This window comes from Anneissia japonica, unplaced genomic scaffold (genome assembly GCF_011630105.1).
Source record: "Anneissia japonica isolate Jap-2015-1 unplaced genomic scaffold, ASM1163010v1 scaffold673_len1821605_cov196, whole genome shotgun sequence".
In the NCBI taxonomy this organism is placed as follows: domain Eukaryota; kingdom Metazoa; phylum Echinodermata; class Crinoidea; order Comatulida; family Comatulidae; genus Anneissia; species Anneissia japonica.
This window is the reverse complement of record NW_022717449.1, coordinates 961,928-988,991: the sequence shown is the minus strand read 5'-3', so window position 1 is coordinate 988,991 and position 27,064 is coordinate 961,928. Positions and strand designations below refer to the sequence as shown.

At 33.9% G+C, this 27,064-nt stretch overlaps 1 protein-coding gene across 1 annotated transcript in view; it reads left to right on the top strand.

The window, feature by feature from the left end:
- LOC117110287 (OTU domain-containing protein 7B-like) overlaps positions 1-26,579 on the top strand; it is a 39,861-nt gene extending 13,282 nt beyond the window's left edge. The window contains exons 3-9 of the mRNA XM_033252937.1: positions 10,723-10,932; positions 11,804-12,004; positions 18,592-18,684; positions 19,299-19,435; positions 20,033-20,160; positions 23,372-23,721; positions 24,345-26,579. Coding sequence (XP_033108828.1) covers positions 10,723-10,932; positions 11,804-12,004; positions 18,592-18,684; positions 19,299-19,435; positions 20,033-20,160; positions 23,372-23,721; positions 24,345-25,561 — 2,336 coding nt within the window. The 3' untranslated portion in view covers positions 25,562-26,579. The remainder of the gene's footprint in view (positions 1-10,722; positions 10,933-11,803; positions 12,005-18,591; positions 18,685-19,298; positions 19,436-20,032; positions 20,161-23,371; positions 23,722-24,344) is intronic.
- The last annotated feature ends 485 nt before the right edge of the window (positions 26,580-27,064 follow it).

Here is a 27,064-nt window from a genome sequence, read left to right as displayed (position 1 = left end):
AGATGGAAGAATACTGGAATGGAATGGAAGAAAACTCAACTTCTTTTGTATTTCATTTCAAGCGGCACGAATACTGAAATTTTAGAAATTATGTTGGTAATCATGTCCTCCTTTGACTTCCACGTCAGATCTAACATGAGCGAATCCACTTGCCTGACGCCCAGGACAAGTGTTTTTAGGGTCGGACAAAAATTAGGGACCACTTATTCGTGGACCAGCGCTTTTAGAAAAAGCTACTTTAAAATAAGCTTCTTTACCTGATTATTGCATTTTGCTATATTACATATTAATTTTGAGTCAGGTAGCATCATTTCAACAGAAATTTCATTTTGATTATCTGATTATTTTTAATAATTTATATTTATTGGGTGATTTAGTGTTGCAGAGCTGCTGCAGATACATTAACACATTTACTGAGCAGTGCTAAGCCTTTTTTTCCTAGTTCTTTCCTATACACCAAGACATAAAGGGTACCACCATAATAAAAATAATTTCTGTTAACAAACTGTAGTGAAACATGAACAACATATGGTTTTTTTAGATCTTTACTTCCGGGTCCTTTCCTGAACCTCCAAGGCGAGAGTTCGTGTTCTGGCTACCACTGCCAGCGAGTTTACAGTACATGTAATGCAATAGTAGTATTTTGGACAAGTGTGGACGTAAACTCACGTCCTCAGTGCCCTGAGTGAACCCTGTCTTATGTGAACTCGCGTCCCTGGCAGCAAACATGTTAACCTTTAACAATATGTTTAGATAACTTGGAAATTTACAGTTTTAAAATTAAATTCTGGAAATTGTTTTTATAATCCATTTTATTGACTAAGTATGTTTTTTACTTCATACAGGTAGTACCATATTGTCTGGTACTGTATGCATACCAATCTATATTAATTAGATTTTAATTTGAGTATCTGTGTATTCAGGTTGGTAATATTGGCAATGACACTGATTATGCTATTGTAATTATAGGTACAACATCAGATATTAGTGTTGATAGATCCTAATAAAATAAATAGAACAAGTTAAAAGATAATATTCATTAATTTCTTCAGCAAACAAGCATCCATTACAATAATCCAATTGGATCGTGAATATGATGAATGCTAATCATAATCAAATAAACTTAACCATCAATCCTGATGAACAATATACATTAATGCATAGTCTTTATTACATGGTATGGAATATTGATACTCTACATCATGTACGTCATATACTACACTAGTACCTCATAACTAATATATAATACATCATAATTACATAAAACTGAATTTATTCATGATAGTAGGCATCATTTAGAATTAAAAAGGTATCATATCATACTTGTGGTTGGTCCTTGAGCCTTAGGGCATTTCCTCCTGGTAGAGACAGGATCGCAGGATTCCTTGCTAAATAATTCTGGCGCTATGCACTATGTTGATATCATGATTATTGCTATATTCGATGGTAGAATGTAACTTAAATCTCATCTAAGGATATTGTTTTGTTGGGCGGGGCCACCCAGCCTTGAGGTTTTCCACCCAGTCTAAAGCGAATTTCGTGGCCTTCCACCCACCCTTATTAACCCACTTAAAATCCACTCTTATTATTTGGAGTTTACCAGTGTTATCAAACACCCCACCCTCAAAATGTCTATCGTCCACCTTTAGTTTTCTTCAGCTACAACCTTACTCATCCAAATAAAGTATAAAATTGCATTTTTCAAAAGGTACCTTGATTTGTTAATTTTAAATAGAAAATTGTATTTTGAGTGGGAAATAATAGTAAAATATTTTGAAGAAGGTTTTACAAGTAAATACAATTACTTTTTAATAGGGATTTAAAAAGCAATAGTTTTTTCACTTAGTATATATTTCTTTAGTACAATTCTGATTGAAAATTTAGGATTTGATTATCTGAGGGTATATTGTATTATTTGTTAATTTACAAGGCTATACACAGCAACATGTAGGCTATAGCATTTTGTAGCTATTAGAAGGGGTCCATTGGAACAATGAAGCCACCCTGTGATAATAGGCAAACAGACTAGTTCCTTGAGGTTTATATATAAGGGTCCTTTCTGTAATATTTATTAATAGAAAGGATCCTTCTGTCTGATCAGTCAAGTTTCCTAGACACTTGCTTCCTAGACACTTGACCTTCCAGAAATGTCAGAAACTGCAGTTGCCAATGAACATGTGGTATAGTGCTGATGATTCACAAGCTGGTCTGTACAAAATCTATGCCTTGTGGACTCAGCCTGACATGTAGAATAAGGCTGTAAAAGGACTGAGGTTTTAAAATGGGATTGAAGTGTTAAAGTGTACTTGCTCAGTGGGCTCAGATAGAAGGCGGCGATGGGTTGGTGGAATAGTTCAAAGATTAGAGAATGGAGTTTATGTTCTGGTATCTAAAAGGAACTAAGTTGAAACAAGCTTGGGTTTTGTACAGTGAGACCAAGTTAGAATAAATCTGACCGATAATATTAGTAAAGTAACATCTCCCAATTACATACCCCTCTGTTCGAACAGAGTTCGTAAATGTAAAAATTTGTAATTCAGAGAGTAGGAATTTCATAGCATCTCAGTGTGGTGAGAGTAGGCCTATGCTACAAAGTACAGGGCTATACAGTATGTCTAGCCTTGTCATGGGAGCAAAATTTTGTCTCGAAATATGACTTGAATTTTACTGTTTTCTGTAGCAAAATAATAATTTACAGAAGCCAAAATTTCATGTGCTCACTGAAGTATTCATTTGAAGTGATTTCCAAATGAAAACATGACCATAATGGCAAAAACAAGTGTTTATTATTATTATTATTCTCTTCATAAAGATCGCGAATCCATGCAAGAATAGCATCCACAAAGAACAAAAAGTGAGATTTACTTTTGTACAGTACATGCCTGAACAAGCATGCACAGCTCAATGTAATTCATCTAGGCTGAAAACGATTGACATTTCTTGCTTTAAACTTAGTTTTGTCACTTTATTGTTTTAAATGTTTTTTTCTTAGCTGATGTAGCATTTTATATTATTTTTGAAGACTTTTAAATACAATTTTACATGTTTTTTGTAGTTAAAAACGATCATTCATAATGATGTCATCACCGCAAATTGGGTTCGTAAAACTGAGTTTCATAAATGGGACGTTCGTAATTGGAAAATGTTACTGTTCGGTAATACACTGCTGTCCTTCAATCCTAGTTATCTCCTGCCTATTGATTTTCTTAACTTCTACATATTCTCTCCATTCTGTTTCTGGTTCCTGTCTTTTTGTTCCCAAATCCAACAAACATGTTGTTGATAAATCTTTCTCTTTCTCTACTCCAGAACTGTGGAATAATCTTCCTGTTTCCATCCAAAATGCTTGTAGTATTGAAGTCTTTAAAAAACTCTTAAAAGCATACTTATTTCCAAAATAATCCTTTTTCTTACAATAAACCTTTTTCTAAACGCCTTGTATCCTTTGGCATAAGGCGCTATATAAATTTCTGTATTATTATTATTAATATTATATTGATTTAAGTTTTGAGACACCTTCACAATGCAGTGGGCTGACAACGTCTGAAATGATGATGATAATTTATATTTCAATTTTAAATACAGACTTATTTATTTATAGTAGTTAGTATCTTATTTTATGTTTTATTATTTTTTTTGAAAAATCTAAGGTCACAGTTATGTCCGTAGGACATTAAATAATGTTTTTACTGTAGTGCAGTGCTTTAGTCGCTTAATACAGTAGTTGTCTATTGCACTGTTAAGTATATGTAGAGATCCATACATAATAGATCATGTAACATTCATGTTGTACATAATTCTCACCTTCACATCACAGTAAGTTGTTATCCCTGTGGATTCATTTTCTGATTAACTTCACAAGTTAAAAGCATAATTAGGAAATTGTCTTACAAATTAAAGTTCTTCTGTAGGTTCTAGCAGTACAGTGTAACTTGGTGGTGTGACTAGTCATTGTTTACTACATAAAAATGTTGAAGACATGTTGAAGAAGAGATTAGCCCATAGCTAGGCCAGAAAAGGGTTAATAGTGATAATGATGATGATGATGATAATTATTGTTAATTCAATACCACCTGTCTTCCACCTTGAATGTATAACTACCTAATTATTTAAGAGTTTTCTTAGAATATTCTTAGAATAAATTGTGTAATATAAAATGTTACAATATTTCTTCGCTAATAATATCCAAATTTCATTTAAAAAAAAAAATAAAAATGCAAGTGCTCAATTGTGAAGAGTGAATCTTGCAGTGACATTGCAAGTCTGAATTTTTTTTTGAAGAGGTATAGTATACATTATACATTAGTATACATTATAAATTATGTCTGACAAAAAGTATTCAAGTTTTTTTCAGATTTTGTCCTCATCCAGAGAAACTGTGCTAAAAAAATAAAATATTTATCTGCCAACATAATATAGTAATCAGATTTTTTTTGTGCATACTTTATTTGAAATAACATGCTAGAATTATATCGATAATATTGACTTTTAAAAGAGTATGATTAAGTTTGGTAAGGAAGAAGTTTGACATTAAAGATTATTAATATATTTCCTTAAGGAGCTATGGGTATGCTTTGAGAGGGGAAACTCTTATTATGGTGGATAGGAAGTGGTTTTATTTGGGCCTTCACCTATCTGTTATTCATGCAAAATGCTTTGTTTAATTATGTAGAATTTCCAAAAAATATAAAGTGCTATAAGATTCTTGTATTCAGTTTTTGTTGATTTTTGAATAATTAACACAATGTACAGTAGGAACAACCTTGTCTTTTTGTGTGTTGAATTTCCACTTTGAGTGGATATTCAACCTGAACTAGTAGTAAGTTAAGTGGTGAATAAGTTTTTCTTAGTATTATATGTTGTAGGATTATCATAGGAAATACAGGATTTGATGTCAAAGTTCACCACATTGAAGTGTCTATACCTTATTTAGATAGGTAGTCTTAAGCGTTCACGTCCATATACAGTAGAACTTTGATTTTACGTATGGTACGGGATTGGAGGGCATATGTAAATCGGGGGATTTGTAAAATCAAGGTTGGGTTAAATTTGTGGTGACCTTTGAGCCAAACAATTAGCATTCATGTGCAAAATTATGCCTACCCAGCTTTAGTAACTTCTGTGTGGAAAATTCGACCAGACATGTTTTTCACACGAAGCTACTGTAAGTAGGAAAGAAATTGTTTTGTGCACCAACAGTAGATGTTCATCTCGTTCAGTCTATGTGGTTTTAGATTATAACAGTGTATTTAGACACAAATTAGCGTTGCTGTTGAATGCAAATTCTTTGCATTTTACGGTATTGAAATAATAAACAGAAAGTAACTAACTAACAAAGCTCTTTTTCACTATGGTGGCCCTGAAACGGGCCGTTGTTTTTTTGTTTTTTTAGTATTTTGAGGTTTTTGATGACATTGTCCATACGAGGCGTATGTAAAACTGAGGGTTTGTATAATAGGTATGTAAAAATGAGGTTCTACTGTAGTGGGTGAGCATGTGAATATTGCTAGACATTGTCAGCGTCTTGCATCCCCAGGCCAAAAGGCACGATATAAATCTCTATAACAATATTATTAATTATTATTGTATTGTAGCCAATTTAGAATGTTTTATGGGTTTTTTTTTAAAAACATTAGAATAAGTATAACAGATCTATGACATTTATTGTGTTGAAAGAACGAATGAGACAAAAAGTATAGCGCTATAAAAACAAGGAAATTAACATGAAGCAAAGCAAACATTTTAAGTGGATTTGGAGACGAAACAATTTAGACAGATGAACACAGCCCGGGGGAAACACACTGCGAGGCACATAATATATTTCATTAAGGATTTTGATCGTGTAAATTGTAAGGAATGGGCGATGTTCGACACACATTGTTTTACAGTTTTATTATTGTTCATTTGTATTCTGGAGAATCTCACTGTGGGATTTACCGTAAGTCAGAGTGACATTCACATTTAACAGCTGAAGAGAACATTTAAGACAAAAGTCAACTTGGTAAATATGTTTTACATATTTATTCTTGTTTAGCATGGACTTGTAACTGTGAAGTTTAAATTTGATTACTGTATTACATTTAATTTAAAATGATATTCATAAAACAATTTGTGGCGAGCAAAAATATATGACACCTTATCTCCTCCGTTCAACATGATCGATTATATGGAGGAGAGAGAAAATTTACTGGTACCTGTAGTTATTTTTTGTCATTTGGAATATTGATGGTCATAGTAGGAATTTAAATCCTGAAGAATGGAATTAAATTTTTATATATGTTATAAAGATTTATAAATGTAATATGAAATTGCTAATTTAACTGAATTTGGACATTCCTGTACATGAAAAAATGTAAAATATGACTGAAATTTGATTTTTTTGTGTTTCACACAAAAAATAAATGCAAATGGATTTTTTGTGTTTGATTTTGCAATAGGTCTGCGAAGAAACATAGTAGGCGCCGAAAACATTAGCCTATCCTACACTGCTAGGCTAGGTCTAGCCTTACCTTGATTTAGGTTCTGTTATCACACATAAAAATGGCCGACATGATATTTTCCGTTGCTAGTATTGACACTTGTGAAATATAATATATCATAGGAATTATTTCAAATCTGTTAAAAAAATGATTCTGACCGAGATTTTGACAATTAAACAAACTCAGGCCGACTCGATCGATCGCAGTGTGTGAGATGCAAAGTACTAAAATACAATTTCATTAGAGAGGGCACACTTTATTGACTGAAAAATTATACATAAAAGCGAGAGCATTTCCAGCAGATGCGATCTACAACCTCTGAATTTGCCTAGTAACAAAGAATTCGTCGAGAAAATGGTAATCTTCTATGCGAAATAGTCTGTATTTCTTATTTTTTTAAATTCTTTTGCGTAAAACTAAAATTTATGCCGATATTTTTCCATTGTTTATAATAAATAGCGTAATGCATGCATTTTTTCTAAAAAAAAATCTTTTTTAGTGAAATTTTGCCAGGAATGGGGCTTTAAGTATACAGTAGATCTACATTATATTGTAATGTGGAACCATACATAGTTAATGGTCATAATGTTTGTGAAAATTGGTTATTTTCAAAGATAGATTGTAGTAACCATTAGGATACAGTATAATGCCTTTATCATATTTTATTTTACTAAGTGCCTCATTTTATAAAGTATTTATGTTGCTTTTTTGAAATACACCATAAGAGCATATGCTGCTGTTTCAAAAGCGTCGTTTCGAGTAAGTTAATAATAACGGTTATTATAAAAATGAATGGTAATATTTCATTCCATTGATTTTTCCACCAATAAATTATGTTTTTGAATGGTAATATTTCATTCCATTGATTTTTCCACCAATAAATTATGTTTTTATATCAATTTGTTTTGATCTTTGTGATGAGTTGTTACAACATATAAACAAGCCAATTTGTTTTGATTTTTATCCTTGAACATGTAAACTAATGCCGTAGGAACGCCCCAGGGTGATTATTATTGTAAAAGGTTTTTGAGGGGGGCGTTTTATTGAGAGAGGAGTTTGTTAGAGGGAAGCATTTTTCTTTTTTGTGTAAATTGGATATGTACAGTACAGTATACTCAAATAAACTCCCCTCAATTTCACTGTAAATATGGACCTACGACACATTAATTAAAATCAAAATGTTTTATTGCATGATCATAAAGAATTATTGATCCCAACCAGGGTAGGAAAAATGTATGTCTGATTCAACTGTCCAGATTACAACATTAAAATATGTTAAGAATGATGTTGATTCCGTTAGTTTTGTTGACAGTCATTTAGAGAGGTGTTTATTCAAGAAAAAAATAAATGGCCTGTTGTTTATTTAATGGAGGTGTTTATTTCAAATGAGGCTCTGGAGGGGGCGTTTATTGAATCAATAAGATAATAATATAATTTTTTCCAGGTTGATTAACTAAGTAGTTAGGTTTCTATATTCTTTTGTTTTTGACCGTATTGGTTAATAATCGGAAGATAAAAAAAAAATAATTTGTCTCACTTGCAACATTTTTCTCCAATTTGTATATATGGGCTTTTATATGTTTTAATGTTTTTCTTGTTCTTGAATCTTTTATGACTGTATTTTATCTATATGCTGGTTTATTGTAACCAAATAAATTGAAATCAGATCATGATTATTTTTTTAATATAAGTAATTTTTCAAAAATTTGATAGGTTTGTGATATTACAAATCAGCTAAAATGATCATTTTAGACATTTCTTCTTCATATCTGCATCAGAGACTGAATGTCTGTCCAGCTTGGTTGACATTTAGGGGCCCTCTAATGTAGTAAGAGGATCAAGTATTAGCATCAATCCAAAGTTTGTTATACAATAAGGCAATCTGTAACAGATTTATCATTTTTCAAGCTTTTTCTGAAGGTGATATTTATTATGCATTAATATTTTTGTACATGATTTACTAACTTCAATTTAATATTTAAGTGGAGAACACTAACGGTATTAATGGAAAATCTGAAAGCAATTGTTTATTTATTATAAATCAGCAAAGAGTTACACTTTTGTTATTCTGGTTTATATTGTATTCAAGGACATAGAGCTGCCACAAGTGGGGGTGCCAATGGGTCAAAAGCCGCAGACATTTTTATAACTGTAGATATCAGGGGAGAGATTTTGCGAGCACAACCCCTGACATGTCTGAGGGAGCATGGTGTTTAATATACCAATATTGGAGGACTGCATCGTGTGTTTCATTATGTTTTATATAGCTGTGTTTTGGATGTTCTGCTCGTTTAATAATTCGGGGATGTGAATTTTTGCCATGTTTCAATTGTATTCAAATTTTTAGAGGCTCAAACCAAAAATTGGGGATGGGACAGCATCTCCAGCTCTCTGCCTCCTACACTTATGTATGTAATACTGTACCTTTTACATGCTAATCTAGGAAATGTACAAAAGATTTTTTTACAGTTTTTGTGTACTTTTTATCTACAGCTATAAATATACTTGTGAACATTCCCTTAACTTCCTTCTGCAAATCTATGATGCTACTGTACATCAGCAACATATACTCTAGTTGAGATTTTATTTTGATCTCAAGGAATGTGTTAAAATATTCAGATATCCTCTGAAAAACTTGTAATTGACCGAATTATAAATCTACATTTCATCTTTTAAACATGAAATTTCATCATTGACTTAAATTGGGAGTACCTTTCCAGCATTTGTGCATTCTTGGATTCTTTACATTCCGCTGTAATGCTATGTATTTTTGGAAATAGCATGCTTGATACATGCCAGAGAAAGATGTGCACAATTGTGTACATTGGGCCTACGGTTTATAGTCCTTATCTGAGAAGACTTGTTCTCCTCCAGAAGCATAGGCGAGTGTGCCATTCGAACCAGTGCCGATATTAAAGCTGTAGGTTGCGGTGCCCCTGCCTAATAACCGCTCGACTATTCAACTTGCCTAAGACACTAAAAGATGTCTGAAAAAAATGTCTTCAAAATTAAAAAATCAGTTGTTAAGACATAAAAAAACCTTCTGGAACCAGGTTTTACTGTAGATAGATGTATTTATGAAATATTTGTTAATTGATTAATATCTACATGTTTATAATATATACATTTGATAAGTGTTTTTGTATGAAAATAAAAAATAATAGTTTGCGCAGTTAATAAACATGCAATAATATTATTGTATTGGCTATTTGTAATCAAAGTCTTGAAATAGAAATTTTATTCAGCCTTGTCATTTTTTTTTTTTTTTTTTTTGGTTCTTCATATACTACAGAAATATTTTCAAATTATACTATTGGATGGTAATCTTAAAAAGCAAATGATAATTACTCATACCATATATACCCAGATTTGCACTTAGATTTTCAGACCAGTCATTACTAATTTAACCAAGATCTAGACACACATGGGAAGATAAGTCATTTGCAGTTGCCACGCCAAAATGATTAAATCAGCTTCCTTGGTCTGCAAACAGCATCACTTTATTGAAACAAGCACTGAAAACTCATCTGATGGTTCTTTCAAGTAGTGTCCCCATTTTATTAATTTTTTTCACTCAGTCTTACAGTGCGTTGGAATTGGCTAGGCAGTCAGACACCAGCACCACTAGAGCTTTTGTGAGTTATGAACCAGCGAACCCTCATTGAGGGCTTCAAAGTGCTGGTAAACAAAGTGGTGATGCTAGTTTCTTCTGTTTATTCTTTCCCGGTTAGTTAAGGACATTAGTTTCCATTTTTTCAAGTTTCGTTTTCATGCTCCGTCTCAAGCACCTTGAGCACTTTCCAAAGAGGGTATGTGTTCGCTTTATAAATTTTATTCATATTATTATAGGCGCCACAAGCTATAGACAAAATATCGGCGCTGGTTCGAAAAGGCACCCTCGCCTATGGTTCTGGTGGTAGAACAAGTCTTCTCAGATAAGAACTATAAATTGTAGGCACAGTGTATACAATGGCTCGTGTGCACTAAAGAACTCACTACATCCTTTGAGAAGAGTAGGGGGATAACCCCAGTGTACTGGGACAGACTGCCCCTGTGGTGGACGACGAAAGTTGCTGGTACTGTGTTACCGGGTAGCATAGACACGAAGGGACCCATAGGAGCAATGAAAGTTGTTGATTGAGTTCCTAGTCCACACATCAAGCGCCCTGAGCATCTTACATTAGATGGATATGTGCGGTATATAAAACTACACTATTATTATTATTATTGTTATGTCTTGCAGGTAAGAGGTGGAACTACAATGCAGCGTTAGCAGACTCCAATAAGTTGAAGCAAATTTTAAAGCCACCATCACCTCTAAAATCAAGAGAGATTCCAACACCGCCCAAGTCAGACTCCAATGCCAATCCCAATGGAACTACAGAGGATGGAAGGTCAGCTCTCAATGTTCCCATTCAGGTCAAGAATGGGAATGGAAACAAGTCCCCAAATAGTATGTTTTCATCAGTATTAAATTTTTTTTTAATTTATTTTTTTTAGGCCCAAACAAAAATTAGTTTCTGCTCATTTATAGACTATGAAAATCTTTACGATTACTAGCCAATATCTAGAGTTCTAGGGCTCGTTTCATACTTACGATTTAGGCGATAAAGATTACCGCTAATCCAATTAAATATGTACCCCGAACGGGGATTTTTTGAAAAGACCTCCAAAAATCATGCCAGACCTAGCAAAAAAACAGCACATACAGGTATCCATCCAACAATAGGCAGTTTTCGCCGCACGACGTTAACATTAACTTTAACGTTAGTACCCATCATGCAGCGCGATAGCTCCTCCCTTTTTGTAAACAAAACGAAATACGCATGCACAAACCCATAACTAATGTACGTCGAGTACTCTGCAACGCAAGATGAATAAATTATGACGTCATACGGCGAAAACTGCCTAATAATTATTCTTCAGCATGTCAAATCTGTGTAATAATTACGCAATAACTTGGACAAGAATGAAAATCTGTGCCTGAAACACGCCTAGGATTATCGCTAAAAAAAATCATGTATGAACACAGCCTATGTTAAAAGAATATAAAGCTCTGTCCACCATATCAGATTTTCTTTGATAAAAAACTGTTGTATGCCCTTATATGGTCATGATGTTGCTCTAAATTATTATATTATATGAAAGAATTGAAATTTTTGTTAACCCTTTTTTCGGATAAAGTTGCATAAAATCAAAATGAGCATACAACACATTATCTAATAGATATTACTATTATTAAAGCTAAGAGTACTTGACATTTTAAATAAAACATCAGCTGTCTCTAATTCAGACCTCACGGCAAAATTTCCTCCTTGTTTCAGCACAAAAGAAATTAACGAGAGGTTTGTCACAGGCTAATGTCGTGATAGTACAAAAAACACGGAAACAGCTGGAATCTGAGGAGCAGATTCCAGACACACCATTTATCTTGCCGGATATCACTGCCTACAAGGATGATTTTAGAAATTTTCTTGAAAAAGACCTGATTGAAACAACCAGCATGTATAATTTGGAGAATGCAAGTAAGTGGTTTTAATGGTATTATATTACACATTATACATATAATGAAAAAAGAAATGTCATCTCATTTGCAACATCCTATTAAACATTATTAATGGAAAGGAAGTGGAGAGTGTTGATACTTAAATATACCTGGGATGGCTGGGGTGGTGACAATAAACATTGTGGAAGGATCATATTGATCATATAGTCAACACGTTCGTACGGTCCTTAGAAAGTACTTGTAAGTCCTTGAATATTGACGTTCGTACTTGAAAACCGATTTTCCAATTTTACATTTTTAGAATTGACTTTGTATTAACAATGTATAAAATTGATTCTATTACATTACGTGTATTTTTGGTCTGATATATTTTTTTAAACAGAACACTTCCTTCGTTGTCACGACGCCACTTGCTAGTCGAATGTTGGAAACAACATGATGCGTCTCCTAAACTCTGTCCGCTAATTGTTTAGTTTTTCTTGGGTCGTGTGCAAAAATGTGATGCCCAAAGTTGGATAGTGTGACAGAAACGAGCTCAGTGTAATCGATAAAAGTTTTTAAACAGATAAATTAAAACAAATAAGTCTAAATAAATAAATCTAACAAATTAAAATTTTATTCTCTACATAATATTTTCTCCGTAATTAAATTAACGTGTTTTGAGAAGCGTCTTAAGTTTAGAAAATAGTAAGGCTATGAATTTGTGATTTACACTGATAAATCTACTGTAATGGTGTCCAAATCCAAATATCTACTAAAACTTGCTTGCAGGTTGATTCCAATCAATTTTTAAGGACTAGGGCAAGAATACACTTTATTAAAACAATGGAAGGCGTAACTTTTATTTGAGAGCGGAGTTCCACCACCAACGGCTTGCCAGTGTTTTTAAGGCTGTTCTGGGGGACAACATCTACACACTATAGATAATAAAATATTAATATATAATATAAGGCATGTTGAGTAAAGTTATGGTGATTCTAATAAAAATCCTAAAATTTATCACTTAGAAGGCAGCACATTTAATATAAATGCAGTTTGGTTTGTGATGTATATTATGAAATAATCATAGTGCCCTCTGTAGGTCAACCTAGTTTCTATGACTTCAAATTCATTGACCTGGCTTAGATACAAATTACTAGGGTACCCAGAAACACCTGTTCAGGTGAGAACTGTCAATTAGAGCAAATTAGGAACTTATAGTATTAATTGATACGTGTTAATCCAGAGAGATACTGGAGCATTGAGCCAGTAGATTCATATTTGCTGATTTGCAGTTCATTGTGGTCATTAGTGTTTTAGAGCACTTAAGGTTAGTTTCATCCTTTCTTCTCATTTCCTCTTCTTGTTCACAACCAGTTTTCTCTCATCAACCAGTAGTTCTACCACAACCAATCCTCTTCCTTTAGTGTTAAGAAAACACTGACATGCCAGCACTCTTGGCATCCATAGTAGTTCCAAGGCAAAACAATGCAACTTAACAAAAAAGAAATAGGAGTTGTTTTACCGTGAAACGGCCTATCATTCCTCAGGCTATTGTACCAATTGAATTGAAAATTGAATTGAATTGAAATCATTGGTATTATGCGATTCATACACTAACTGAAAATTGAATGAAAATATTATGGTAGTAAAGAAATTGTTAGCTTTAAGCGCCCTGAATATCTCTGTTGATGACAATTAGCGAAAGCTATAAAAGAGCTAAAACAAGACTCTGAAGGTTAACAATATTTATACTATCAAGCAAACAATAAAGACACTATTTGGGCCTACTTCCTTTCACACATAGCTAAATTGTTACCACAATATTGCAGGAATATTCCCAAAAATGCCTTCTACGCAGCGTTCCATCTCACACTTACTAATGTTACTGCAATATTCCGTTATGGTGCATTCTCGAGTGTTTCTGAAATGAAAGCAGGTCGTATTTCCGCAATATTACTCCTTATTTACAGTAACATCTCCTAATTACATACCGCTCCGTCCGAAAAGAGTTCGTAATTGAGAAAATTTGTAATTCAGAGAGTTCGAATTTTTATAGCATCTCAGTGCGGTGAGGGTAGGCCTAGGCCTTTGCTACAAAGTACAGATGTGAAGGTAGATTCACACCGAATCCGAATTCGGTTCGTGGAACGTTTTCAAGCGCGTCTTAGTACACGCCTCTATTCTTTACTACTGATTTGATTAGGACTTTCAATAATGTAAATGAGCAGTAGGATTTTATTTTTTTTATATGATATTGCCAATATGAACAAAAATAAATTTGTTTAGATAACTAAACAAATTTATATTTGTATATTTATATCATAAAAAAAATATGATATAAATGAAACCAACAAGAAAACATGTAAAAACCATGAAATTTTAAAGCATTAAGTGCCTTTGTTTTGAATCCAAGGTGGAGACAATTATATTCTTTAAAAAAAAAAGTGAACTTTTGTTGACATCAATTAAAAAAGAGACCAACAATTATATAAATAGCAGCGATTGATTCAGTTGGTTGCTTTTTGAAGGTCAGCTTGTTTATCCAACTCTCATGCTGCATATTATATATACAATCTCCCTTATTGATTTTCGTTTTGTTCACTATTTAAGCTTATAATGCAATATGGCTAATTATAATCCAAAAGCATAAATAATATTTAAATGATTGACAATCACATATAAAGTAGTTATAAAACCAGGTCAAACCTCTGTATGTTATTAATATACAGTACATACTAGTTACTTTACAATTTTAGCATCAGCATCATTTTTATGTACAGAGAGGCCTAGACAAAATAAACTTTGATTTGTCATAAAGTGCATTGAATTAATTGATTTTCTACATATTTAAAGTGCTTATTAAATATGAAATTGAGTCATGCATATTTTAAAAATTTCTACCTGAGTTGATTTAAAATAATAATAATAGTTAATGGTAATATATTTTATAGCGCAAAATACAAGTGTCTATGCGCTTGATTATAGACTGAAATGGTAAACAATAAACTAAATAACCTATAGATTCCTGAATCGGAACAATTGAGTTATGAAATTGCTAAAAAGAGAGAGTTGTTGGTGGATTTGACATTGAGTGCCAACTCAATGCCAACACATGGTGGAACGTGAATAATGATGATACATCAATACAACCGCGTATTGGATAATAGCACAATGCTGTCCTTCTAAAGCTAAAATGTTTTTTTAAACAAAACTAATGTCAATAGTGTTTGAGCAGTGTGTGTTAGTTTTCAGACAGCATTTTTAATTAGTACAGCAAAATCTGGGAAATGACTCCCCAAAAATATATAGGCGCAGAATATATTAAATATAGGGCAGCTGACTCTAAAATTTATAGTAAAATTTTGCCTTAAAGTTGCCCCTGACCAAAATATGTATTTTTACCTATTGTAAATGTGCATCGGTCAAATAAATAAATTAAATAAATGATGAAATACGAGTCATGAAGGGTTGAAAGCACACTTTTTACAAGTGATGTAGAGAAAAATTTAGTGACGGCATAGCACATTTTAGACAATTTATTTGGCACTATACTATACTTTTATTGAACTAATTTTAAAGTCTAAATTACTAGGCCTATATTTGTACATTTCTATTGCTGCCTGGACTTGGGATTTCAGATATATATTGGCTGTCAACTTTCATTAATTTCGCTTTTATTAATATCTGATATTTGAAAGTTCAAATAAGTTCTGTATGTTACTTGTAGTACAATGATAACAGGCTGAAACAACCTCAATTTCCTGCATGTGTGTAGCAAAAATAATTTTTTTTAACAGTGCTTATAAGAATGCGGTTTGAGTACAGTATCTATATTTTTCTCTTTTATTTGTAGTAGTTATGTTCAACATTACCATGTAGAGGTAGAGTATGCACAACACTGCCTGATGCTTGAGCCTGTAGCAAACATGAAATCATTTATTGTGTTTGTGTCCTATTGTTGAGGTGTTAGGCCAGGTTTTGACGAACTGGTCCTTTTATAAGTTGTCGGTAACTGATAAAATATTGACAGTACCTGAATAGACACTGGAAGATCAATACAGTCTCTGTACAGCTATCAAAGCTGCTGACTACCTCTCTAGTGGATTGTATATATACACTCCCTATGTTCATGTTGTACATTGGATCTGGTGTGGTAACTTGGTAGACTTAGAGATTTTGTTTCAGGATGCTGCTGCGATTTTGTATACCACTTGTGGTTATAGTCTAGAGAAAGAGTGAGTTATGATCTTATATAGTTTTGCTAATATTTGGTACATTGAATATTATTAATTTTTCTCTTGAATTGGTTAGATTACACTAGTTGAGTAAAATCATTGTTTCTATGCCTATACAAAAAAAGTTTATAAAACATCAAGTTATACAATAAGTTGTAGACAATAATTATGCATTATTTTCTTATATTTTAATATTTATGCTGAACCCGTTCACCAGAAATCTACATTACCAGGTTTGCTTTATTAAACTAACTGTATAAATTATTACATAGTGTAGCTTAAGGATTGAAGCTGTTTTAGATGTTAGTAGATAAACCCTTGTTTTTGACAATATAAACCCAAAACCCTTGCATTAGAATGTAAGACTTTTAACTACAGGTCTACTTAAATTATATTAGAATTAAAAAAAATATATATTACAAAATTCATTCCACATCATATAAAATAATAGATTGCACTGATATGCGTTTTGTCTTTTTTTTGTTTTTGTTTTTCGTTTTACTTTTTTGAGGTAAGAAGAATTTTGATTGCACAATTGTTTGTTTGAAAAGCCACTTTGAAACTTTAGTTAATAAATTAGGTACATTGTGGTAAACCACTTTATCAACAAAAATGTATTGGGTGACTGATGTTTGGCAATGGAGCCAAAATTGCCAAACTTCTGACCCTGATTTCCGAATGTGATCTATTTTTTTAGTTCCTATGCATGTAATGCAATAGGAACTATTGGATTCACTTTTTTGCATGTGTGTGTAAACATTTATACAAATGCGCATGCGTCAAGAAAAAGTTTTATGACATTTTGTTTTTCATCACGACCTGAAGTTTCCTTTAGTGTTTCTGTCTGGGCATATGCTAACCGATCAACAAGTTGCCAACTCCAGACGTTTTTTTCTGTTGTTGTATAAGTAGTCTTGCTGCAAACGTCATTTCGTGCCTCGCAAGTTATTTTTTATTTGTAATTGTTATTTTAACGTGTTAGATGCAGGGCAGTGACTGTATAACATAGACTAATATTAAGGTACTGTATTTCCGACAGCCAGCTATGTAGCAGTGTACCCTTGGGTACATAACGACTTTCTAGCTTGGGTTTTTCCACTAAAACAAGGCCTGCGATGCGAGGGCCATAGTAGAACATCATTGATAGTTTAATCAATGATCTCGTGTTATCGTCTAATATGTAATATACATTTAAGTAATGCATGTAAAATTTAAGATTGCACTGGATGGGTCGCTTTGTTATATGGTATACGTAGCAGAGTGACAGCAGCAAGACTAGGCCTAGCCTATGACCTGAGCTAGATTGTGTACTTTCTTGTTCATCACGATGAAAACTTCGGGTGACAGACAATTGGGCCCGACTGGTGTGTACGATCGGGCCCAAGACATTTTTTAGCATATTGTAGTCTAGTAGGCCACTGCCAGCCTCCCCTTCCCCACCCCACGATATCGCTCCAAATTACTGTAAAATGAAAATGCTGTACACTTACTTAGGCCTACGAAATGTTAAAATTTTTTTTTTTTTAAAGTTTTTTTTATTCTACAAAATTTTTAAGTACCTTGTTGGTGTGCTAAAAAGAACATTGATGCCTGCAAGGCTCTGGTTTAACTTTATGCTTGCTCTGTACAGTACCAATTTTTACATAAAAAAATAAACTGGGTTTAAAGGATTCTTAAATTACATATATCTCTATGGTTTAATATTGATTTGGAGTGGAAACCATAGTGAATTCCACATCAAATGTTTTTATTATGCGTGTTGACAGATTGATGCATGAGATATCCATTTCTTTTGAATGATTAATGTTTGATTGATTTTAAAATAGGTACTGTAATAACAATAACTCTCTGTTTATGGGATGTAGTACGTTAATGATAACAGATCCGCCAACCATGTTATTGGGAACGTAAATCTATGTCAACAAACTGAGCATTTTATATTGTAACATTATAGCAAGTAATTTCATATCCATGAATACTCGGTATAATATAGTAACATAGCAGAAACATCCTTCTTCAATTCAGATACAAGTTGGTACTAGTGATACAAGTATTAGGGGAAGGAGTTGGGTGGTAGGTAGGTTGAGATATTTGGTCTATGGTATCACATAGCACATGTCCTTTCAAAACCCAACTCCAGCATGATTCCTGGCAGATTTTTGTAATTCAGCTTTGTCAAAAAGAGTTATAACAGCGTCTTCAAGAATAAGCAATCTTCAAATTGAGCGGTTATCAAATTGATTAGTCTTCAAATTGAGGGGTTTTTTAATTGAGCGATCTTCAAAGTGAGCAGTCTTGAATTGAGCTGTCTTTCAAAGGCTTTAACCTATTAAAGAAGTTGAAATATGAATGGATATTTTCTTATGCGTCTCGTTTTCTTATTCGGTAGAACGTTTGAATTGGTGGCTAAGTGTACTGCAGGTGCTTTGGCCAATGGCGACCTCAGGCGATGGCAACTGTCTGCTACATGCTGCCTCACTTGGTAAGTTGTATTCTACTTATTTTAATCTATTCTAGTACTGTATGTCAAGTAAGCTATGATAAAATAAATATCTGAAACAGACTAAGACAGAGGAACCAACTCCATCCCACCATTCATTTGCAGTTTGGGACCACGGACTAGCAGTGGATAGCAGTAGGAACCCTCAATAAACTATGTAACAAGAAAGAACAAGAATGAAATAGATTGACTAAACAAACGGAATTAACAAATGAAAAAACAAAAAAAAATTAAAAAGGAATACAACTGTAAAAGAACAATAAAATGAATGAATAAACAGAAAAAAAATTAAACAATATTTAAAATTTATACCGTATAATATTGAATAGGAATTGAATTAATAACAAAGGAAACAAAATAATTATTAGATAAAAAATGCACTTAGCCACCAAAAATATAACAATTTATAAAATTAATCTGAAAAATAAAAACATAATAAATAAAAGCAAATGAAGGATGAGATAAGAAAAAAATGGGGAAAAAAATGGTATAAAATGTTTATCCAACTTAGAGGGCTAACATGGTTATATTATTTTACTTCATACCATACTAGTTGACATTTTCTGTGATCCTTCTTCTCTTATGTCATTGTCTAGGTATGTGGGGCTTTCATGATCGCTTGTTAACATTGAGGAAGGCTTTGTACAAAGCTCTAACTGACAACCAGGATTCCAGGTTCATGAAGAAACTTAAACGCAGATGGAAATGGCAACAAATGCAAACGAATAAAGAGGTATATTGCATGATAATTTATATGAAAACACTATGAACTTGCAATAATTCAATTCCATATGTATTTGGCAACAATAAAAGTACATTGATTTTTTTTTGGCAATGTGAAAGGTAAAGTATCTCAATTGTACACATTTGAAAATGTCCTATAAAACTAGTCTTTAAAATACAGGTCTTCCCCCAATTCAAGACCACTTTTTAGCAGTTTTGGTCTCTAATTAGAAAAATAAAGATAAAAAAACATTAGTTAATATGGAACCACAGAAAAGTGATCTTAATTGGAGGTTGGTGGTCTTTAATTAGAGGGAGACCAGTATTAAAATTCTAAGTGTTTTGTATTGCAACCGTCGACCGACTAATCTAACTTGGCTCACTGTGAGCACTACGTGACACTGTCTGATGAATGTCGGTGGCAGTCTAAACGGGTCGTCATTAAAAACGATCAGTTGCACACGCGCGTGTCGTTGCATTGCATTCTCCATAGAATCATGTTGACCATCGGGTGCAGCGCAAGGCCTTATAATGAAAATTATAACTTTCTTGCTTTTTGTGTATTTAAGTAGAATGATGATGATATATAAATTATTTTCTACTTTAGTCTGGTTTGGTGTTCTCGGAGGAGGAGTGGGAAGAGGAATGGAGTCATCTGTTGAAGTTAGCATCAGCTAAGCCTCGAAACTCCAGCAAGGACTACACCCCACCGCCATCACGCTCAGTAGGTGGAGGGTAAGTGTGGCACAGTTAGTTGTGTTCATTAGTTATCTCCAGATCATTGTTTATACCTTGTATAGTGCATAATATTATGGGTGTATTTTGCTGTGCTTCAAATTTTCCTCTTTTCCAATCCCCTCGAAAACCACAAAGTAAGGCCAAAACGGTAGTACTGATTTTTTTTGCTTTTTGCTATTTATACTTTTATCAGTGCTTGTGACTATTATTACATCAACATTCCTTGTGTTATATCAAATATAGATTGTTGTTATAAATATATAAAGCATAAAGGTACCTCCTTAAAGGTAAGTCTCCTCCATCCAAAAGCATACATCCACACCTCCATTAAAAGTGTATAGTATACATGTTTTTCAACATAAATATTTTTTCACTGTAAATATTTAGTCATGTGGCTACTGATAAGAGGACTGTGATCTCCATGATTAAAAGCATAAATTTAAATATCCTTTATTAAAATCTTGAATTCAGATTTCCTCCGTCAAAAATATATAGCTATATCTTCTCTATCAAAAGAATAAATCCATGCCTCTTCTACTACTACAAAAATAAATCCATGGCCTCCTCCATCAAAAGAATAGTCAGGCCGCTTCTGCTACCTCCACAAGAATAAAACTACAGTCTCTGTCATCATAAGTCTAAAAGCATCGCATAAAACATCTATTAAAGGTACAGTAGGTCTCCTTAATCAGAAGTATAGATTTAAGCATGCTTCATCAAAAGCATAAAGCAGGGCCGTCCTCCAACAAAAACATAAAGCAGTGCCATCATCCATCAAAAGCATAAAGCAGGGCCGTCCTCCAACAAAAACATAAAGCAGGGCCATCCTCCAACAAAAACATAAAGCAGTGCCATCATCTATCAAAAGCATAAAGCAGGGCCATCCTCCAACAAAAACATAAAGCAGTGCCATCATCTATCAAAAGCATAAAGCAGGGCCATCCTCCAACAAAAACATAAAGCAGTGCCATCATCTATCAAAAGCATAAAGCAGGGCCATCCTCCATTAAAAGTACTGTATAAACAGGGCCATCCATCAAAAGCATAAAGCATCAAAATGCACATGTAGCAATGCCTGCTCCATCAAAAACATAATGAAATAGGCCATCCTTCATCAAAAAGACAATAAAGACAAGGCATCTTGCATCAAAAAGTATATAGCCATGCCTGTTCAACCAAAAGCATAAAGTAGTCTTTTCTCAATTATGATTAGGTAACAAGGTCTTCCCATCATAAGCATTGTACAGTAACATCTCCAAATTACAAACCTCCCATTTTCAAACTCCCGATTTTACAAACCTAATTTGCGGTGATAATGTCATTATGAACGATCGTTTTAAACTACAAAAACACTTTACAGGTAACTTTGCCTTCTGTAAAATATTATTTTGTTGCAGAAAGCAGTATAATCCAAGTCATATTTCATCACAAAATTTTGCTCCCATGGCAAGGTTGAGGCCTATCTAGCCCTGTACTTTGTACCATAGGTCTAGGGTACGTAATTGGAAGATGTTACTGTATTAGACTTCCTCAGTTTACTGCATAAAGTAAAGCATTCTTAATCAAAACACCAGGGGCGGATTGCTATAAGCGGTCTTTAGACAGTTTAGTTAACAGTTAGCTGGCTAAAATCATGACGTCACTACTGGTCTATGATTATAGACCATTGCTATACCGAGGTTTAACCAGTTAGCCGTCTTAAATTTTAAAGCTTACTCGGAGGAGGCTTAAAACGGTCTTAAATCATTTTAATCATAGCGTTCTGCTGATTAATTCAACAGTGCAATGGCAAGACTTAAGCCTAGATCGTCAGTTGGAGAATCGAACGACGAATATTCCACACACTTCTCAGCGTCTGTGAAAATACATTTGCGTGCGTCGAGCACGTATGATGTCGCCCCCAATCTTACGTTACAAGTGTTTACGGAAATTAATGAGACCATAGCAGAGATGTGTTAATCTGAATGAAGTGATGCATTTAATAGTCCCACTGTGAATGCAAGTGTGACACCAGGATATTCCCCAGATCACCCTTGTGTACTGTAGGAAACCAGTGTTCGAAATAAGGAAAAACTTAAACTTGTCCGGCGGACAACCTAGATGGAAACTTTGGTTGTATGCAAATGTTTTTACTTGTCCGTATATTATCTGTTGCTTGCTTCATTTTTACCTTGCACTGTTTTCCCTCCTAAGATCGTTCGACATGAAGAAAAGTTCGATAAAAAGTTTGAACGCCTTCCCACGCACGCCTCCATTCACCTTGATACATGAGTCAGGGCCTTGTTGTGCGGCCCGCCCATAGAGCTATTAAACAACTAGAGTGCTGACAAGATGGCGCAGCAATGCAGAGTTATGTATGTGTACCATCCAAGATGGCCGTCGTAGTAAAGCGCCACCTTCAGGCTTTGTATACATATTATTACTATAAATAAGCCCTCTGACTGACTATTATTTCATTATTGATAATGAGTAATGGTAATAACAAATTATTAAACTATTGTAGCCAAAATGAGGCCAAGTGGAGCATCTTATTTCAAATAAAGTACCAATGAATGAAAATTAAAATCGTGTACTTTACACCCAAACACCTCAACGCTCGAGTTTCAAACATACGGGTAACTAGCTGTACTGAACTTTCTGAGTAAATTGAGGGCGCAATTGCAAACGATGGTGCTTAGAAAAATTTAATCTAAAAAAATCTATGGCAGCCATTTTGGATGGTACACACAGTTCTGCGTATTTCGAACATCGAATACATTGCGGTTAGTGCTCTAGTATTCTTATTATATCTCTATGGGCCCGCCACAGTATAAGTAATATGCGAGAGGGCGCCTCAGTCTCAGACCAAAACGCGAGAAAACGTGATTCGGCGAATCCAAAATGGCCGTGCCCGTGACAACAATGCAGTAAAGTAAAAAAAACAAAAAAAAACGATTACTTGAGGTGAGGTTTGGGTCCAAAATTTTTTGGTTGTTCTACGGATAAGTTGCCCTATAGTTCTGGTTGTCCGTGGGACATTTTGGTTTGGCTGGGACAAGCGGACAAGCCTTATTTCGAACAATGGAAACATGTATGTCATAAGATTGGAACCCAGGACAATTATTCATCTCAATATCTCATGCTGAAATTATACTGTTAATCCTATAATAATGTGAATGGTTTGAAGAAAACTCATTATAACATTATTCTCTCCTCTTTTATAATACAGAGGTTTGACATCATTAGCTGAGGACGTTGAAGCATCAAAATTTGATGAAGACGAGGAGGAGGAGATATACGAAAGTCTAGAAGAATTCCATGTGTTTGTTCTTGCGCATGTTATAAAGCGACCAATCATTGTTGTGGCAGATACAGTACTCAGGAATGCAAGTGGAGAAGCATTTGCACCGATTCCATTTGGTGGAATCTACCTCCCCCTAGAATCTACAGAGTCTGAGTGTTGTCGATCACCGTTGGTCCTCACATATGATGCTGCTCATTTCTCTGCTTTGGTTCCAATGGAAATTGATAGGGAGGCTAATCATAGTGAAAGGAGACTTCAGGAAGCAAACTTACCAGGTTTGTATTCTATTCAGTGGCGTATCTAGGGGGTCCGCAGGGGGATGCATGCCCCTCCAATTATTACTCGCGCCCCCCCCCCCAAAAAAAATCACGGTCAAGTTGTTAAAAAGCACCTAAAATCACCTTATTTTGCGAGTTAGTTCCCCCTTAACTGATCATCAAGCGCCCCTCCCCCATCAGAACCCTCACTTCAAGACTTTAGATATGCCACTGATTCTATTTTTTTCATTATTTTTGCTGATCTGGTTTATCCTGCCTAAAGTATTTTACTGCTATTCATACTTGATTTATATGCAGTAGGATTTACCAAGATTTTATTTCACTGGGTGAACAACAAAAAAAAAAATAATGTATTTTCTGTAAATTGGCATTTTGAGCAAATCTAAACTTAACTACTTAATTGAATCATTGATTGCTCTGTAGGTTGCTGATAGATATGAAAAATATACAACCAGACATTTTATTATAAATATAAAAAATACATGTAAATCATTATCATCATTAGCCATTCATTCAGAACACTAATGGCCTTCATGTGCATCTGTAGTGTCATGGGGAATTTTTTCTTGTCTTTTTTTATAGTCTTTGGTAAACTTAAGTTTTCTTACTTATTCTTGCAGTTGCTGTTCCTGTAACAGACTGTGATCATCAGTTGTTACCAATACATTTTAGTATTGACCCTGGACCAAACTACCAATGGAATAAGGATGAGAACGCTAACAATTACCAATCTAAACGCTTATCCTTGTCTGATTCGGAAAAACTTGATATTCTACATCGATACCTCGATCTAATACGAGTACCGATTCCAGGAGTTGCAGGAAATCCGAGCTTAAATGGTGCCAGGGAAGATACCGATGGTAAATTACGAAGAACAACGTCTGACGAGAATTCAAATAACAGTGCTGAACAACCATTGTACGCTAAAGTAAAAAAAAATAGAGATAAAGATAAGAAGGGTTTAGGAAAACGGTTACGACATTTGAACTTGTTTGATATAAAAGCTAAAAAGAAATCAGGGCAGGAACCGTTGAACAGTGGCCAGCAGGTAGAAGCACGAGTAGATCAAATAATGGTTCCAGATCTTGATGATAAGACAATTATTGTAGCAGCAAAGTTGAATGATAAGCGTACTGATATGCAGCAATTAATGATACGTAATTATTTAAAGCGAGCACAAGAACTTTATTTAGAGGAGCATACCCGTAAGATGGAAGAGGATTTGATACAGAAACAAGAACGAGAACGTGCGAGAAATCAAGCACGTGAAAAACGTCCAGTGAATGGCACTGTTACACCTCCAATTGATAGGAGGCAAAATCGAGGCCCTGTTGTTCCCGCGCAAAATGCGGTGATGAAGAGCCAGCAGAATCCGATCATGAGAGGTGGATATAACAGATATTCAAAGGTAGATAAATACCTGGCAGCCTTGAGCACGACCAGTGCTTACAATGACAGACTACCAAGAACACACAATCGCCCAAATTTTGATCGGCCAATTCCAGCTCGAAATCCAGCGCGCTATCGTTATGACGGAAGATCAAACCCACATCCACCGCCACATTTTAACAAACACAGTGGTCAAGACGATCTAAATCCACGAGTGTTTGATCAAGTACAGTTCAAAGGTCAGCACGCCGCTCCCACTCAAAGAAACTATGATAAGCTAACCAGCAGCACCGATCGGCTGCGTAGTAATCCAGGGTACAAAAGTGTTACGTCAGGTACGCTAGGATACCAGGAGTGCAGGACGCCAGGTTGTGTTTTCTGTGGACAAGAAGAACAAGATTTTCTTTGTTCACAGTGTTTCAGGAAAAGGAGGATGATGGATAGATAACACACTTATATCGATTTCCTTTTCGACTTGTTGCTTAATTTGCGTACAGCTGTCTTAAATAGGCTCTGATTCATTGTATGGTAAAAATGTGAAGTGGACTATCGTGCCTTGAAAATCTAACACTTTGATTGCCTGTGCTTAAAAACTCTATTTATAAACTACTATAGTTCTTTATTTTGAATTTTCACAATTGACATTCTCAACTACCAACCTTCGAACTATCAACCTTTGAACAGATTATCAATAGTACTGCTGCTTTTGTCTTTCCCCCGCATACTATACAAACAAATAAGAATTGCACATTTTCTTTCCATAAGTGGCAAGTCACTCACTGTTAAATGAGAATTAACTAAACTGTTAAGCTTGGTTTCCATACAATCGCTACAACATTCGCCGACAGCTTTTCTATTAAGAACTGTGAATATGCTATATAATAGTTTGGAACTCTAAATTTGGCTAGTACTGTATATGGCAAATGTGTTGCCTTCCAAAGTCGGTGTCCTGGGTTCAAATCCCACAGAATCTGCTAACACTGAGTAAAAACCTTAAGATGTTATTCTGAATATACTATCTGTTTGGAAAGAGATAACATCATTGATGTTTTATAATTATATGATAATAGTTATCAATATATGATTGATTATTTCAAGATTACTATAATATTTTTTCACATTTAAGTATAGGTAATGTTGCTTTATTCTGGTATTACAATTTAGTGTATAATTAATGATGCATATTTTTAATAATCACTTAAGCTTAGGTTGTATATACTTCATTTGACCTTGATAAATGTACACTTGACATCAATTACAATCTATCAAAATAAATCTATCTTATTTTTTTATTTCTAAAATTGTTCCCAGCTATATTGAATGTTCATATAATTAAACAAGCAATAAACAAATGAATAAAAATGTAATTTATGCATATTTTGATATTTGTAATCTATATAATGGAAAATGATTTTAAAAAATATTGTTAAAAGCCTTTAATAGAAATAGTATCTTAAATAATTTTACTTTATGTATAAAAATAGAAATAAGTTAAAAAAATTAATAAAATTGTTGTACATTTCTTATTACCACCATGCCTTGAGAGAGAAGTGATATCCTTGATTTTGAAGGGCCTTGTCAACACTGAGGAATTTTTAAGGGTTAATTTTTCCTCACTTAATCATCAAAGGGTATGTGGGGGGAGGGCATATGAATAAGTACTGTATATGAATTTATAAACTAAGAAATTTAACACTTATGTGATGTTTATGTAATCATTAGAGGTAAAAAATCATACATCCATGGTTGAATAATAATACCAATTTGTCATAATTTTTTTTTAGAGATATTGAAATTAGATTAAATATTTTTTAGTATTAATTTGAGCATTAATTTCCAAAGAGTGAGTTAAGAACAAAGGCTATTAACAACATGCTATCATATAACTTTGGATAGTGATGTAGCCTAAGAGGGGCTTGGCTGCACAGGAAACATCAACGCTTCTGACTAC